Genomic DNA, 18,765 nt, shown 5'->3' with positions numbered 1-18,765 from the left:
TAATGTCGGCAAGAGCTTTTACACGGAGCATAAAAACATATTTTAATAATATTTTTTAGATTTTTATTTTATTTGTATTATTTAAAGATTTTTTTATTCTGTTTTATTTTATTGTAGTTGCTGTTTGTGAAGGTGCCGTAGCAAAGAAATTTTACTTTATGTCCTTTTTGTCTATTTTATCCAGTATGCATTGTTAAATCAATAACAATTTCATCAAGTTTAGTCTTACCCATCAGAAGTTATGAGTCTGAGAAAATTTGCCTTATTTTAGAAAATAGGGGAAAACACTCCCTAGAAGTCATCGAATCTTAATGAAAATAACACCATCAGATTCAGCGTATCAGAGAACCCTTTTGTGGAAGTTTCAAATTCCTATCTACAAAAATGTGGAATTTTGTATTTTTTGCCAGAAGATAGTTCACAAATGCGTGTTTATTTGTTTGTTGTTTTTTGTTGTTGTTGTTTTTTTCCAGGGATGATCGTATCGACCCAGTGGTCCTAGAATGTCGCGAGATGGCTCATTCTAACGGCAATTAAAAGTTCTAGTGCCATTTTTAAGCAACCAAAAAATTGGAGGGCACCTAGGCCCCCTTCCACGCACATTTTTTCCCCAAAGTTACCGGATCAAAATTTTGAGATAACCTGTTCAGCTTACTCGAAAACCTAATAACTATGTCTTTGGGGACGACTTAATCCCTCACACTCCCCGGGAGAGGGGCTGCAAGTTACAAAACTTTGACCATTGTTTGCATATAGTAATGGTTATTACGAAGTGTACAGACGTTTTCAGGGGACTTTTTTGCGTTGGGGTGGTGGTTCCCATGGAGGAATTTATCATGAGGGAAGAGAATTTCCAAGAAGGGGGTGTAGGATTTTCTAGCATTATTTAAAAAAAAAACAATGAGAAAGTATATACATTTTTTTTTCAACTGGAAGTAATGAGCAGCATTAAAGCTTAAAACAAACAATAAATATTACATACATAAGGGGGTTCGTCTCCTCCACAATACCTTGCTCTTTACACTAAAGAATTTTTAGTAATTTCAACTATTTATTCTACGACCTTTGTCATTCGGGGGTCATTCTTAAAGATTTGGGACAAAATTCAAGCATTAGTGTAAAGAGCGAAGTATTGACGAAATTTAAATTTCGTTTTATCTATTCATGTGCAGTGAGCTAAAATCAAAACATGCATTAATTCAAAAACGTTCAGAAATTAAATATAAAAAAAACAAGTTTTTTCAACTGCAAGTAAGGAGCGACATTAAAACTTAAAACGAACAGAAATTATTCCGTATATGAAAGAGCTTGTCCCCTCCTCAACGCCTCGCTCTTTACACTAAAGTATTTTTATTGTTTTAAAAAGTAGAGTTGTGACAAAGAGTCAAATTTTAGCGTAAAGAGCGAGGCGTTGACGAGGAGACAACCCCTTTCATATACGGAATAATTTCTGTTCGTTTTAAGTTTTAATGTCGCTCCTTACTTCCAGTTAAAAAAAAACTTGTTTTTTTATTTAATAAGCATTTAAGAAGCAAGTGACATTTGAGAATTTTTTGCATATTAACTGCTGAATATCCTTTTTGATTTTTAAATTGTAATGCGAAATTACTTGGAAAGAAAACTACCCTGTTCGTTGAAATATAACATTTACTTCCGCTGGATAAACTTACTATAATTGTCTTTTAAATTTCAATCAATATCTGGAGTACTGCAGGTACTACATTTCTTTTTCTACATATGATGGACCCTTTATTTCCCTGCAGAAACTGATCTTACGATAAAAACCGATTCTATGAAACATAAGCACGATGCGGAAGTTGAGGGTGGGGGGAGGGGGAGGACCTAGCAAGATCTTTCTTATAACCCCCCCCCCTCCCGAAAGTTTTTTTTTCGGAATTATTAAAAAAACGCTTCTAACCTCATTTCTTCCTTTAAGTAGACACATCTGTACATGTTCATGTGCTGTAAACCAGTCCAAACCCTAAAAAAAAAATGATTTCTCACTTATTTATTAAATAGTAAAATTACAAAATAAATAAAGAACATTTAGTCATAGCAATACTACACGATCGAGAAATATAACAGAGTAGGAGTTATTAAAAGAAATTTTCTTAATTGTAATCAAACAGTTCGTGGTGATGAACTGTAGTAAGGAGCGACCCGGCTCAATAGTAACCAAAACTCTAAACAATGGAATTTTGATACCAATAGCTACATCAAAAAAATCGCATTTTAATGCTGATATCAACTAAATAACTTTCATCAAGATTAGTCTGACCTATCAAAAGTTACGAGCCTAAGAAAATTTGCCTCATTTTAGAAAATAGAGGAAAACACATCCCTAAAAGTCATACAATCTTAACGAAAGTCGCACCATCAGATTCAGCGTATCGGAGAACCTTGTTGTAGAAGTTTCAAGCTCCTATCTACAAATAATATGAAAAAAACTTCGTTTTCTTAAAGAGTTAAAGAGGCTGCGTCCCAAAGTCGAACCTTAAAACGTACAGGAATTAGAAGAGGCAGTTGGGGGGCTGCCGCCCCCCAAACCCCCAGCTTTTAAAGACTCTTTTGTACAGGTTTTTTTTTTGTGGGGGGACTTCATTGTTACTAATTACTAGTTTCGGCGCAATGGTTCTCCTGTCCTCTTATGTTTAACATTTTTCGAAGTTATTCCATTATTCATTCATTTCAATTTTTTGTTAATTAAAAGAGGGCCTTTCCGAAGCCAAGAGCGGGGGGTTAGCAAAAAAACAAAAAACCTGTACAAAAGAGTCTTTAAAAGCTGGGGGTTTGGGGGGCGGCAGCCCCCCAACTGCCTCTTCTAATTCCTGTACGTTTTAAGGTTCGACTTTGGGACGCAGCCTCTTTAACTCTTTAAGAAAACGAAGTTTTTTTCATATTATTTCTGTACGTTTTTCTACAATCCATGGTGGATGTAATTTAATAATTCCTGTACTCCTCGTACAGGAATTAGGAGAGGAACCCCCCCCCCCCCCCGCTTTTAAATCATTGTATAAAATAGAAAAAAAAAATAGATAGAATGACCGAAATGTTTCTTTTGCTCATAAGAAGCTAATATTCTGTTATCTCTCAAATGATAAGCTGTCCAGGTGTTATCAAAATTTTTTTGATGTTGTGAAAAAAAACCGCCCGTAAGGGACTTGAACCCTTGACCCGAGGATTAAAAGTCCCATGGACTACCGACTGGGCTAATCACTTGCATGTGTGTAAATATAACTTCTCAAATTTTAAAAATTTCAAATTAACATGGGCTCTTATGGACAGAAATGCGTTAATTAAGTAGCTAATGCGTGGTTTCTGGAAAACAGGGAAGGAGTTATCGGATCGAGCTGAAATTTCGCGGATAAGCTCCTGGGCCGTAGAGGACCTTAACTTGTGAATTTCAGCCCGATCGGACAACGTTAAAAGGGGGGGGGGTGGAGGGTCGAAACTTTCGGGGGGTTAAGATTTTCCTACGAAACTTTCCAGGAAAATTACTCGGAGAATTCCGCATCGAATGAGTCTTCGTACACCCAGATCCGATGTCGGATGTGACCTGTAGGTGTCTAGAAAAACAAAGAACATGAATTTTAAGTGGCTATGCGTGGTTTCTGGAAAATAGGGAAGGAGTTATCGGATCGAGCTGAAATTTCGCGGATAAGCTCCTGGGCCCTAGGGGACCTTAACTTGTGAATTTCAGCCCGATCGGACAACGTTAAAGGGGGCTGGGGTTGACGGGTCGAAACTTTCGGCCAGATTTTCCCCATGAAGGAAAAGTTGGAGGGGGATGAAATTTTGCAGGTTTCTTAGTTGGAGCTCGGGCTATGAAATGCATCCCTCCCCATCCCTCTGCGACCACTGGAACCGAAGATCGCTTAACATTGTCGTGGGTCGCCTCTTTATAGAGGCACGAGTGTGCCTCCTTGAACTGTGGAATTTCGCATTTTTTGCCAGAAGACAAATCACGGATGCGTGTTTATTTGTTTTTTTTTGTTTTTTTTTCCAGGGGTGATCGTATCGACCCAGTTGTCCTAGAATGTTGCGAGAGGGCTCATTCTAACGGAAATGGAAAGTTCTAGTGCCCTTTTTAAGTGACCAAAAAAATTGGAGGGCACCTAGGGCCCCTCCCACGCTCATTTTTTCCCAAAAGTCACCGGATCAAAATTCCGAGATAGCCATTTTATTCACCATAGTCAAAAAACCTAATAACTATGTCTTTGGGGACGACTTACTACCCCGCAGTCTCCCTAGGAGGGGTTGCAAGTTACAAACATTGACCTGTGTTTACATATAGTAATGGTTACTGGGAAGTGTACGGACGTCTTCAGGGGGATTTTTTTTGGTTTGGGAGGGAGAGTTGGGGTGGGGGGTTATGCGGGAGGATCTTTCTATGGAAAAACTTCTCATGGGGGAAGAGACTTTCAATGAAGGATATTTTTTGCATTATTTAAAAAAACAAGGAAAAAATAAATATGGGAAGTTTTTTCTACTGAAAGTGAGGAGCAGCATTAAAACTTAAAACGAGGAGAAATTATTGCGCATATGAGGAGTTTACCTCCTCGTAATACCTCGCTCTTTACGCAAAAGTATTTTTAGTAATTTCAACTATTTATTCTACGGCCTTTGTGATTAAAGGGTCATTCTTAAGGAATTGGAACACAATTTAAGCTTTAGTGTAAAGAGCGAGGTATCGACGAGGGGTGAACTCCCTCATATACGCAATAAAAATATACGAAAATAGAAGTTCGTTACGTAAGTTAATTCGTAAATTGCGTATATTTTTTACTAATGAAAATGTTCGTAAAACAATTAAAAGTTCTAGTTGCCTTTTTAAGTACTCAAAAAATTAGAGGGCAGCTAGGCTTCCTCCCTCTCTCCTTTTTTCTCAAAATCTTCCGATTAAAACTATGAGAAAGCCATTTAGCCAAAAAGAAAATTAATATGCAAATTTCGTTTTAATTATTTATGTGGTGAGAGCCAAGATCAAAACATGCATGAATTAAAAAAGTCCAGAAATTAAAGAAAAAAACAAGTTTTTTTAAATGAAAGTAAGGAGCGATATTAAAACTTAAAATGAACAGAAATTACTCCGTATATGAAAGGGGCTTTTCTTCCCCAACACCCCGCTCTTTATGCTAAAGTTTTTCCCTCTTTTAAAAAGTAGAGCTAAGAGAAAGAGTCAAACTTTAGCGTACAGAGGGAGGCGCTGAGGAAGAAAAGCCCCTTTCATATACGGAGTAATTTCAGTTCGTTTTAAGTTTTAATGTCGCTCCTTACTTTCATTTAAAAAAACTTGTTTTTTTTTATTTAATAGATACAAAAAAGACATATAACCATCGTCTAACATCCAACAACCGTCAAAATTATGTCAGGATGGCGTGTAACATATGATGGAAACATCCAACTAACAAATTCTAACTTGCCCTCTGAGACAATCACCATAAAAAAAAAATAAAAAACATAAATTAAAAAACAACAATATATTACAATATAATAAGACTAAACAAGAGCTAAGAGCTCATATGGCACTTGTGACGAGGCATGAAGAGCTAAGAGCCAAGAGATCATATGGAATGAGGTCTAACAAAATTATATGAATCAATAGATTGATTTAAAAGGAAAATAAGAGGCTTAATCCGGTCAGGATTTAAAATAAGAGCTCTGAGTCACGATGTCCTTCTAAATATCAAAATTCGTTAAGATCCGATCACCCACTCGTATGTTATAAATACCTAATTTTTTCTAATTTTTCCTCTCACTTTAGCCCCCCAGATGGTCGAATCTGGGAAAATGACTTTATCAAGTCAATTTGTGCAGCTCCCTGACACGCCTACCAATTTTCATCGTCCTAGCACGTCCAGAAGCACCAAACTCGCCAAATCCCTGACCGCCCCCCAACTCCCCCAAAGAGAGCAAATCCAGTACGGTTCCATCAATCACGTATCAAGGACATTTGCATATTCTATCCACCAAGATTCATCCCGATTCCTCCACTCAAAGTGTTTTCCCAGATTTCCCCCTCCAACTCCCCCCAATGTCAAAAGTTCTGGTCGGGATTTGAAATAAGAGGGATAAAATAATCAATTTGACAAAGTTCATTCTAAAATGCCTCCCAAAGTCAAAAGATCTGGTCGGGATTTGAAATAAGAGCTCTGAGACATGAATTCCTTCTGAATATCAAATTTCATTAAGATCCGATCACCTATTCGTAAAATAAAAATACCCCAATTTTCATGTTTTCCAAGAAGTCCGGTTTTCCCCTCCAACTCCCCCCAATGTCACAGGATCAGGTCTGAATTTAAAATTAGAGCTTTAAAGCGCAAGATCCTTCTAAATATCAAATTCCATTAAGATCTGGTCACCCTTTCGTAAGTTACAAATAACTCAATTTTCAAAACTACCCCCCCCCCAACTCCACCAAAGAGAGCAGATCCGGTCCGATTATGTCAGTCACGTGTCTTAGACAGGTTTTTATTCTTCCCATCCAGTTTCATCCTGATCTCACCGCTTTAAGTATTTTTTCTAAGATTTCCGGTTCCCCTCAACTTCCCCCCCCCAATTACGCTGGATCCAGTTGAGATTTAAAATAAGAGATCTGAGTCACGAGGTCCTTCTAAATATGAAGTTTCATGAAGATCCGATCACTCATTCGTAAGTTAAAAATACATCATTTTTTTAATTTTTCAGAATTACCTCCCCCCCCCCCAATAGAGCGGAAAGGTTCCAATTATGTAAATCAAATATCTAAGACTTCTGCTTATTTTTCCCACCAAGTTTCATCCCGATCCCTCAAATCTAAGCGTTTTCCATGATTTTAGGTTCCCTCGCCCCAAACTCCCCCCAATGTCACCAGATCCGGTCGGGACTTAAAAAAAAGAGCTTTGAGACACGATATTCTTCTAAATATCAAATTTCATTGAGATCCGATCACCCGTTCGTAAGTAAAAAATACCTTATTTTTTTTATTTTTCAGAATTACCCCCCCCCCCCCGCCCCAACTACCCCAAAGAGAGCGGATCCGTTCCGATTATGTCAATCATATATCTAGGGCTTGTTCTTATTTTTCCCACCAAGTTTCATCCCGATCCCTCCAATCTAAGTGTTTTCCAAGTTTTAGGTTTTCCCCTCCCAACTCCCCCCCCCATGTCACCAGATCCGGTCGGTATTTAAAATAAGAGCTCTGAGACACGATATCCTTCTAATATATCAAATTTCATTGAGATCCAATAACCTGTTTGTATGTTAAAAATACCTCATTTTTTCTAATTTTTCAGAATTAACCCCCCCCCAAACTGTCCCAAAGAGATCAGATCTGTTCCGGTTATGTCAATCATGTATCTAGGACTTGTGCTTAATCTTCCCACCAAGTTTCATCCCAATCCCTCCACTCTAAGTGTTTTCCAAGTTTTAGGTTTCCCCCTCCCAACTCCTCCTCTCCGATGTCACCAGATCCAGTCGGGATTTAAAATAAGAGCTCTGAGACACGATATCCTTCTAAATATCAAATTTCATTGAGATCCGATTTCTGTGAATATTTCGGCCCATGGCCGTCCAAGGGCCGTCTTCAGTACAAAACGAGAACAAGAGAGAAAATATGTATATATAAATAAACTTACATTAAATTGTGAGAAATAAAACTAAATTATGTTATTTAAAAACTCTTTTAAAAACAGCCCTAGCATCCTTACTTCAACGAAGTTCAACCAGGACTGACAAAAAGAATGAAGTGAGAATGTAAATTCATTCAAACTAAAGAGAACAAAGTGATTAAATGCAATTTCTCAGAGCCAACCATGCTTCAGCGACGGGAATTGATTGTGAAGTTTTAATGACTCTGGTTAAAATTTGTAATAAGTTTTCTATGCATATTCAATTTCGCGATTCTTTTTATCAGCAAAAACATGGGTTACCCATGGGGCACCTTTATCCGGGCTACTGGCAAATATGTCGAGAACCTTGAAAATTGGGCATTAAATTCTTATTTTTTAAAACAAGTCTATTGGGGTCGTTATATGGATGACGTAATTTCACTTTGGAATTATTTTATTAAAAAATATGTTACTCGCCAAAGAGGGGTCTACCAAATACCCTGTGACTGTGGAAATTACTAGGTCAGCAGGACCCATCAGAATCTATAAAAACGGTTACAACAGCATAAAAAAGACATAGACAAGGCATTAATTTCAAATAGTTCCAACAACTCCTTTCATTCTTCTTTAGGTGATTCTGAAATTGGTCTATTTCAAAGCGACTTCATCATGCTCGTGAAGACACCCCATGCCTTTCCTATTCGAGCTCTAAAGTCAGCTTCTGCAACTCCGTTCGGTGTTAGGATAGAACCAAGGTAGCAGAACTCTTCAACAGTATCGATGGTTTTGCCTTGCAGTTGGATATCTGGGTGGTTTGGGCCGTTTGCTTTCATGACTTTTGTTTTAGACTTGCTGATCATGAGGTCAGTTATCTTTGATGTAGAGGAGACATCGTTGACCATCATTTGGAGCTCAGCAGACGAGCTACTCATGAGACCCACATCGTCTGCCGAGTCAAGGTCAGTCAGGGCGATTGGGTTGTCTTCTCTCTGACCAACGACAAACCCTGTGTGAGGGCAAGGCGAGTACGCCATTATCCAGTCTGTTATGTAATTGAAGAGAGCTAGCGAAAGGGGCACCCCTGTTTGACCCCTGACTCAGCGTCAAATTCCGTTCTTTCACCGTCAGAAGCTCGGACTCTTGTAACTTTAGACTCATAAGCTCCTTTGAGTATCTTGATCAGCTCTACTGGGACACCGTTTTCCACCATAATCTTCCAAAGCTCTGTCCTGATAAGCGAGAATCCATGACGGCGATGAAAGTGGACATTTGAGATCTCTTGCTCTGCTGTAGAATGAGGCGGGGGGTAAGAATATGTTCTTGACGGCCCCTACCAGGTCTGAAACCTCCTTGTTCTGTTTGTGTCAACTTTTCTCGGGACGGTTGAGGACAATTATATATATATATATATATATATATATATATATGTATATATATATATATACACACAGTTACCTTGTATATATATATATATATATATATATATATATATATATATATATATATATATATATATATATACAGTTACCTTGTATATATATATATATATATATATATATATATATATATATATATATATATATATATATATATATATATATATATATATATATATATATATATATATATATATATATATATATATATATATATATATATATATATATATATACAAGGTAACTGTGTGTATATATATATATATACATATATATATATATATATATATATATATATATATATATATATATATATATATATATATATATATATATATATATATATATATATATATAACATATATATATATATATATATATATATATATATATATATATATATATATATATATATATATATATATATATATATATATATATATATATATATATATATATATATATATATATATATATATATATATATATATATATATATATATATATATATATATATATATATATATATATGCCAGCCTTCTAAGTCTTACAGTTGCCATGATTTTTTTTTCATATTTTCCTAGTTGCCATGATTTGCAGATAATATGCCTATTTAGAAAACTTATTCCCCACCCGAGATAAATTCATCTGTACGTGGCTGGTTATCAATTCGAAAATCATTACAATGACTGAAGGACAGAGAAAAGCATGGTGAATAGAGGCAATTGCAAAAGGATATGACTAGAACTAATGAAAAACCGTTCAACAGTTCTTCTACGCCTGGGGCTGTACCCACTTGAATCTTAAAAGAAAATCAATATAGAATAATAAAAAGGTGCACTCTACAATGTAATACTAAAAGCTTACTTGATTTTCCTGAAGAGTCGTTGCTGTTAAGTTGTATAGTTTATTCCTGAAAAAATAAACGAGTTAGCTCAACGACAAAAAGATTTACGAAAAAACAAGAATATTCATATTAACTATTACAATGTCACGTGAGCATCTATGGGTGACAGGCACGTACCCACGGGGGAGGGGGTCCAAGTCCAACCTTTCCTCCCTTCCCAATACTGTCATCGCTCTTATTAGATATTTCCAGTAATTTTTTTGCAATTCGTATGGTCTTTGCTTTTGAAGACATTTTAATTGGTTCCTTTTCGTCAGATATGGGCCAAAGAAACACTTCTCTGTGTATACCTGTTTGGTGGGTCTATCGTTCGTCAACAGTAGATATAACTGATTTTTCTTATAGAGGGATTCTGGATGTATCCTGGAGGATTCCGAATTCTGCATAGAAGAGTCTTAAAGTATCGCTCCTCACCGATCAAACCAGAGGCGCAAATAGTCCATTTTGCCAAAAAAAGTAATAACGCACCGGTTTTTGATCTGAAATCCCTCCCCCTTGCACCAGAGGAATGGTCGAACCAAACTTCGACATTACTTGGAGCCATCACTCTGAGGTGATTATTCCACCAACACTATCTTTTGGCAACGGATGTTCAACGTATGCAGAAATATAAGCATGGGAAAACCTTGAAAAAGAGCTTCTGAGCCGAAAACGGAGGGGAGGGGGATTTCGGATAGGCAAACACGCATGAATTGACTTCGGGGTATATGTCATAAACATAATGCATGTTATATAAGAAAGATGAGCAAATATGGAAGCTCCTGGAAAATTATCCTGGATCAGAATAGAAAAAAAATGCGACAGAGGGGGCAGGGGTGGGGGGTTGGTTGCTAATCAAGATTTTGTTCCGGGCACAAGAGAGGCCAGGGATCAGAATAGAAAAAAAAACAATAGAGGGGGCGGGGGGGCTAATCAAGATTTTGTTCCAGGCACAAGAGAGGCCTGAACCGTCACTGGTGCCAGGGATCGGAATAGAAAAAAATTCAAATATTCCGTCAAAGACCACTGCAAAGCCGCCATCAGTGGGAGGAGAACGGCCTATTGTACTAAAGTAGCCGTTATATAATTCTTCCAATTAAGAGGGCATATCAGAGGTCATACCCAAATTCTTTGTTTGTCTTTTTTTGGTTGCTGTCGATGCGGCCTCATCATAAGATGATGACTTCATGGATTATTTATTAACAAAAAAGCAGCACTAGCGGTAGTGCCCAAACAAAATTTGCATATAAAATCAAAATTGCACGTACAGTAATTAAATACTTTATCATCAGACCAAACACAATTAACAGCGACCAAACTGATATTACGAGAACCAAAATATTGTGTAAAATGTTGTATAAAAGGCGTAAATGTTCAACACTTGACGTTTACTGAATGTACAGCAAGATTAGGACATAGTGAATTATTTATTGACATAAAAGTACCAACAAATGGTCAAGCGCGTATACAATTTGTCAGTGAATCAAAATTGCTGCTACAATCACTAAATAATGTGCGAAAACACCAAAATACATGTAGATGCGATCAGAGGATTTCGTTGAGAACAAAAATATTGAGTAAGTTGCATGAAAGGCATAAATATTCAAAATTTTGATGTTCATAAAATGTACAGCAAGATTAGGACATAGTGAATTATAGTGAGAAAAGAAATCACCAATGCAACAGCACAAACACAGAAACAAACGCACACCATACAACCGAACATAAAAAATATGAACTATTAAAAATAATAATAAATAATACAATATATTATCAATTTAATATATAATAACATAATATATAATAATATAATAAATAATATAATTTATAAATAATATATATAACAAATAATAAATAATATATAAAATATACAGAAATATAAAAAAAGAAAGAAAGAAGGAGAAAGGATGACTGTTTTCCTACTTTAGGCATTAATATAGATAAGTACTTGAACGAGGCCTTAACCCTACTCATCCATCCAATTACGTTGGTCAAACAGCATAGCCATACACAATCAACCGCAAAGAATGATCCATGGACAGGCAGTCGCGTCGCAAGTAAGTATAACTCGTCATATACCGAATATTTAAAACTATAAATAAAAAAAAATAGTTCAAAGGCGACCACCCAAAACAAGGGCTCATCAGGAGAATATACACTTGCCTATAGGGTTTCGCCGCTATAAATTCCCTACCAAGGTAAAGTGGCGCGACTACCATAAGGATCATCAAGTGGTCAAGCGCGTATAGAATTCGTCGATAAATCAAAATTGCTGCTACACTCACTGAATAATGTCTGATAAGATAAAAAATAGATGTATATACGCTCAAAGAAATTCGTCGAGAGCACAGATATTAAGTAAAATGTTGCATAAAAGGCACAAATATTCAAAATTTTATGTTCGTAGAATGTTCAGCAAGATTAGGATACAGTGAATTATTTATTGGCAAAAAAGTATCATCAAGGGGTCCAGAGCATATAAAATTTGCCAATAAAATCAAAACTGCAGCTACAATAATTAAATAGTTTATCATAGGATCAAACACAAGTGACAGTGATCAAACTGATATGATGAGAACATAAATATTGTGTAAGTACCATCCCATGGTCCAGCGCGTATAGAATTTGTCAATAAAATCAAAATTGCTGCTACAATCATTAAATAATGTATGATAAGATCACCTCTAGATCAAAGGAATTCGTTGAGAGCACAAATACTGTGTAAAATATTGCTTGAAAAGCATAAGTGACCTTTTGATGTTCGTAATTATTTACAACATGCTAAGCCTGTAATGTTGTGATTGCTTCATATATGATTTACTAAAAACAATAATCACCCCTCCTTGAACAGTTTTTGCAACTTCGTGACTGACGGATTACCGTTAAGAAAATAGATGATACTAACCAAAGTCATCCAAACTAAAATCAAATAAAGGATCTAATCCCTGTATAGCTTAGTTAAGCTCCTTCTCATAAAAAGTTAAGCTAATCAAATATTACGCATTTTCATACATTTACGAATAACCCCACTTAAACCTAACCTTTTTTCTAATCTCCACCCTCTTCCTACTCTTCCCATTTACAACGATCGAACAGATCAAAACAGGGGCGGAGGGGAACAATTTGTCAGAATAATCTCACATGTCAATCTTTCTGAAATTGCTGTATTTAATTGTTTTTTCTTCTACAATGAGTTCCCGCCTAATCACAATGGAAATTTAATGGATTTAATAGCTGTAACAACGAACAAAAAGATAATCCAGAAATTAAAGAAAATTTCAGGAAAGAAAAGTAATAAAGATCACGAAATTGCAGATAACGGATTACGACTCCACAAAGAAAAATAGAAGGGGAACTGTTTTTATTATCTTATTATTATTATTATTTTGATCCTCAAAATGAACTACTTATTGAAAAGAGAAAGAGTAAAAATACATTTCATAAAAAAAATCTTTAATTATAAACGATGAAAATAGACCACCTCTAGGTGAATGAGCAAGAGAGGGGAGAGAACTCCTGATTCTTCACATCTCAAGAATTTCTGATTGGTTCTTTCTTCAATTTCAAATTAAACTCATTCGCAAGTTTCTTCCTTGTTTGGACGAACCCTTAAATAAATTACGTGTAGCCTACATTCCTTGTGCGTCAAGCAAATTTACAAGTTATAGGCTACTAGCTAAAGGTGTGGGGTTATCCTTAAGCAAACATAAACAAAGAGAGAGAAAAAATCTCAGGATGAAAGAAACAAACGGGACTGCGGCCAGGAGAAGAAAAAGACAAACTAAAAAGACGCGGGTATTTCACCTGTATAAAACAGGGCGAATCTAACGCTAAGAACGAATATGAAATCAAAAATAATCTAAACCTAAAATTAAATAAAATCTGAAACTAAGGAAAAAAGACGAAATGCATTTGATTCTACTATGATCAAGCACCACAGAAGCTAAATAGAGTTACTTCAACGACAACACTAAAGTGACTAACCTAAAATTCTGTACGGGGAGATAGGTCCTAAGGAAATAGTAATAGGAATCTAAGGAATTTCCTTAGATTCCTAAGGAAGTCCTAAGGAAATTCCTAAGAAAATTCTGTACGAGGTCCTAAGGAAATAGTACATGCCTCCAAACTCTAGGGGACATGAAGGACTAAGAAAATTTTCATCTGAAGGATTTGGTATTTCAACAAATTGTGCTTTCAGGGCTCGATTGCCCGGTTTTCAGCATTATAGCCAGGTTACCACTAAGGAAAGAGAGACTTACGAGACTGATCGTCCAAAAATCAATGAAATGGAGGTGGAAATCACAAAGAATGGAGAAAGCTAAAGAATTGTGTTCATTAGGTCTTTTCTTAAAAACAATGAAAGTAACTTTAGAATCTTAGAAGGTTCTACTATGGGGGTTTCAATTTGTCCCTTTGCAAGGATTTTAAACACAGATGCCTTAGACTTTTGAGCCTAAGAAATAATTCAAAAGTTCCCATTTAGACGAGGACTTATGGGAGAGGTGCTTTCGTGTCCCAATGTGTAGATTTGTTTTACTCTCCCGGTATTTTCCAATATTTTTCTTATAGCCAACTGTTTTAGATTTTTCAATGAAACTACCTCCTTTCCCTCCTCAAAAAAATAATTACTATATATGTACGACTACCGTAGTAGAGTCCCTGTCACAAAAATCCTTCGCGACACTATGCTGTCTAGTACCAGAAGCCTGAAAGTAAAAATTTCAACTAGCATTTTTTTTTTTTTTTTTTTTTTTTTTTTTTTTTTTTTTTTTTTTTTTTTTTTTTGTCTCTTTTAAGCTCTCTTTTGGCTGGCTGAAGGGCCAAGAAACGGAGATCAGCACCGCCGGTACGGACTGTAAAGTCTAATGCCGTATCCTTTACCTTTTTTTAAGCTCTACACGACAATCCTTCCCAACGCTTGGAGCGACCCAATTCTTTTTCACTAAGATCGATCAATGATCTCATTGATAAGAACAGCACTGATCTATTTTATTGCTATATAATCCAGTTTTTTCGCTAAATCCGTTCTTAAGCAATGACAATAGAAATCCGGCTGAATTTAGGGCAATGGGTAAAATAATAAAAAGGGGAGAAACAGAAAAGGAGTCGTTATAAAAAAAAATCATATTCATTTTAAAACTAGGGTACCATCTACCGGGCACATACGCAGAAGGTAATTCGACACAGCAACTTCAATTTTTTTCAATAATTTTCACTTTCGTCTCTTTTTTTTTCTTTTTTTAAGAGTTCTCTCCCCCTAAACCAATCAAAAATGCGTACCTTCAATCTACGGACAAGAAAATAATTGGTTAGTTAAAATAAATCAATACTAAACGCCAAAGTTTCATTGCTAAACTTGAAAAAAATCAAAATCATTGCTAAACAAAAACAAATACTTTTTTTTTAGATTCTCCATTTAAAACGAACAGGATAAAGGGTCCATTTGGTAATTGCCACTCGAACATAAAATTCACCCCATTTAAAATCCCCCCTTTAAAAACCACCTATCACACAATTAGCTACGCACAATAAAGTATAAGAGAAATCAATGCAATTGACTTTCTTGTCCCCCTTTAGCCATTGCCAGCTTCCTGGGGAGCGAACGAAACTCCCTCTTTCCTACTTGGGACATAGAAATTGTTACTTTTCACAAGGGACTTATTTGATTAACAATCATATAAAGGCTAGATACCATATATCCATTTGAATGGACCCCCTGATACTATTTTACTTTCTTGCTAATTTCTAGGGAAAGAAAGAAAAGGGGTAAAACTCCCCTTTCTCTCATAAAAAGTACTTTCATTATTGCTAAGAGAGAAAGACAAATTGATATCCAAAGTATAAACAGATTTTTCATCTCCTATAAAAGCTGGACTACTAAACATAAATTTGCATCACGAAACATAATTTATTGGTTTTATTTGCGCTTTCTAAATATACATTATGTAAAAGATTTATTCGTCTTCTATTAAAAGTAAATCGAGGAATTCATGAAAATAAAAATGGACTGTAAAAAATCGAATAATAAAAAATGGAAATGTGATGTCGGTATAGTAAGTGCGCGAGGACCGAAGGCCCGAGAGAGCGGAGGAAGGAAACGAAAAGCTGAAAAGCCGACGAAATAGGCCCTTTGCTGGTATAATCATAAAATTATGGTCCATCTGTGACTTCACAATGGTAGCTCATCTGTTTTCTTTATTAGTTGTGTGCTATCTGTCCACTTTATTATATTGCAGTAAGTGTTAATCATCATCATCATTTTACTTATACCTTATCACAAAATACTGGAGAGAAAGCCCAGAAAAAGACAGAGAAAAATCAAGAAAAGAAAAAACAAAAAAGAGAAAACAGAAATACAAACACACTTTGACAACTACAAACAAGGGACAAACAGAAATGACCAAAAATGGGAAGACTTCTGGCATTCGGTAGTGAAATCACAAATACGCGTCTCAATAACTCCAGCTGGGTTTACCAAATGATATTTTCTTTGTAGAAAATTCTTCTTTTCTATTGTTTTTATTCCATCTCTTCCTTATTATTTTTACCAGGTCATAGTAAAGTATTACTAGAACTGTTCAATGGTGAATTCAACCAAATCGAAAAAACAAACTGTAGACAAAATTCAAAGCGTATATCAACTATGACATTCATTGCCAATTATGATTTTAATGCAAAAACTCATCTGGTTTGGGAACTCCACAAATTTATGGCTGTTTGCTTATTTGCGTGAGGATACTTCATTCTTTTTTTTTTTTAGTTCATTTTAAAATGGGTATATTAGTCTAATAGGCTTCTAATTTTTTGTTGTTGTGTGCAACACCTCCCTCTTCTGAAAAAAAACCCGCTTCGACAAAAAAATAGTGTTAAGTGTCTGGTTTGATGAGAAGTTATCTATGTACTAGCCCTTATTTAAAGGAATCTGAGAATCCATAAAATTATGAGTCTAGTAATGCTTCAAAACCTTTTGAAACATATAAAGAAGGAATTGGTAGAATCACTCATTTCATAAAGACCACAATCACCTGCAAAAGAGTAGCAGTTTCAAAATCAAACACTGATAAGGTTCGTAAGATTTCAAAGTACCAAGGACATTGAAAACGAAATCTACACAATTATCTAGGCTACTTCTTTACAAATTAGGAAAAAATCGGAAATCCATTTTAAATGAAAAAGACAGTTTTTAGTAGTAACGGATGTCATGTTTGAACAGCTCTCTGGGTGTCGAAAAGGCTGACCAGAAGACATTGATCAAAGACAAGATCATTCAGCTGTTTGATGAAATGAACAGCCTTGCTGACAAGCAAGACGGGGAAAGGAGAGACCGCTATAAGCGACTCAAACAGACTGTAGGGAAAGCCGCAGTGCTCACCATACCTTCATTAAGGAAAAAATGTTAGCAGTGTGAAATGGCTTTCAAGAAACTTGAGTCATACTTCATGCATAGAAGAGTGAAGGAATCGGCTAAAAAGAAGGATCGGAAGGCATGCTCCCCACTTGGTCAGCAATGCAACCAGATAAAACCCACATATGGAATCTGCTCTAGATGGCAAGAGCACTTTGAAAATAAACTGAATTTGACCCTCCTCCCTGATCCTACAGTACTATAGGCCGTGATGGAATACAGCCAGAACTTCTGAAAATCAGCTCCAAACCCCTCGTCTCCTCAAACTGCAAAAGCAGTTTGAGACAGCAGCCAACTAATCGTTCTTACCAGTCATGCCGCAAAGATGATGAAGAGTCATGCTTGGGCGCATCCGAGCAATGTGCTTAAAGGTGATCCCAGAATACCACGCGGGTTTCCGGCCAATTAGGTCGATCAAATTTTCACAGCGAATTAGGTCATGGAAAATCTCTTGCACTTAACACCTCGAAAGAAGGTTTATGGCGCATTCTTATTTACTTTGGAATTCCACTCAACTTGGTTTTGCTGGTGAGAGACATTTACATGAAGCTAAGATGCCGTGTTATGACTGGAGAAGGCTTTATTGAAAGATTTGAAACATCGACCTGTATTCTACAAGGCTGCTTGCCATCACCAGAACTTTTCCATCTCTTGTTATTGCATTCCTTTCACTCATGGACATCCTTGGAATGGCTATTGTCGGAAGTCAGTAAGCACAGAGTTTCGACCCACTCTGTATTGTCAGCTCCAAAGTGGAGGCTGGGATTCACCAGGGAGTGAAGCTTATGTCAGCAGTATATGGCTTTCGTCTTTGAGGTGTTGGCGGTTGTGTGGAAGATATTGCCCTGATATTGGTGATCAGGGAGGACTCAGCGATTGAATCTATTATCATCGGCGTAAGTTTGTCTCCACCTAGGAGGGCACCAGGCAGGATGTCCACGAGTGAACGGAATGCAATAACAAGAGATGGAAAAGTTCTGGTGATGGCAAGCAGCCTTGTCAATCGCTGAGTCCTTCAAAAGACGCCTGGCAGCAGCAAACTGCAGCTTTATAACTCTGATGCCTATGTGAAGCAATATAAATTTATCGATAACATGGAAAGTGATGTTTTTGAGAACTTGCTCATTATCCGTATCTCCATTTATGCTTGTGAAACTTGGACTCTTGAAACAAATGGCTAGCACTGCCTCATCGCCTTTGAAAGAAATTCATTACAACGTACTGTTGGTACCACTTACCATAATAGTCTCCAATACGAAGCTTTTCTGAAGTCTTAAAGTCAAATATACCATCTTCGAAAGGACAAAACTACAATAGCTTAGATAACTAGGACACATCAAATGTACGGTAAGCAATTGACTCGCGAAAATACCATCTGAAAGCCGTGTATATAAATCCGTTGACTTTGAATTAAAATCAAGACGAAAAGACAATTTCTAATCACTCAAT

General features: G+C 36.2%; 1 protein-coding gene across 1 annotated transcript in view; it reads right to left on the bottom strand.

Moving 5' to 3' along the window:
* The window catches only part of LOC136030874 (semaphorin-1A-like), a 380,467-nt gene that overhangs the window by 246,887 nt on the left and 114,815 nt on the right, over positions 1-18,765 (bottom strand). Inside the window, exons 4-5 of the mRNA XM_065709948.1 lie at positions 9,893-9,938; positions 1,919-1,981 (exon numbers count right to left, since the gene is read on the bottom strand). Of these exons, the coding sequence (XP_065566020.1) occupies positions 1,919-1,981; positions 9,893-9,938 (109 nt within the window). The remainder of the gene's footprint in view (positions 1-1,918; positions 1,982-9,892; positions 9,939-18,765) is intronic.

Source organism: Artemia franciscana, chromosome 9, assembly GCF_032884065.1.
Source record: "Artemia franciscana chromosome 9, ASM3288406v1, whole genome shotgun sequence".
Taxonomy (NCBI): Eukaryota; Metazoa; Arthropoda; class Branchiopoda; order Anostraca; family Artemiidae; genus Artemia; species Artemia franciscana.
The sequence above is the reverse complement of the archived record's forward strand: the minus strand, read 5'-3'. Positions and strand labels throughout refer to the sequence as shown.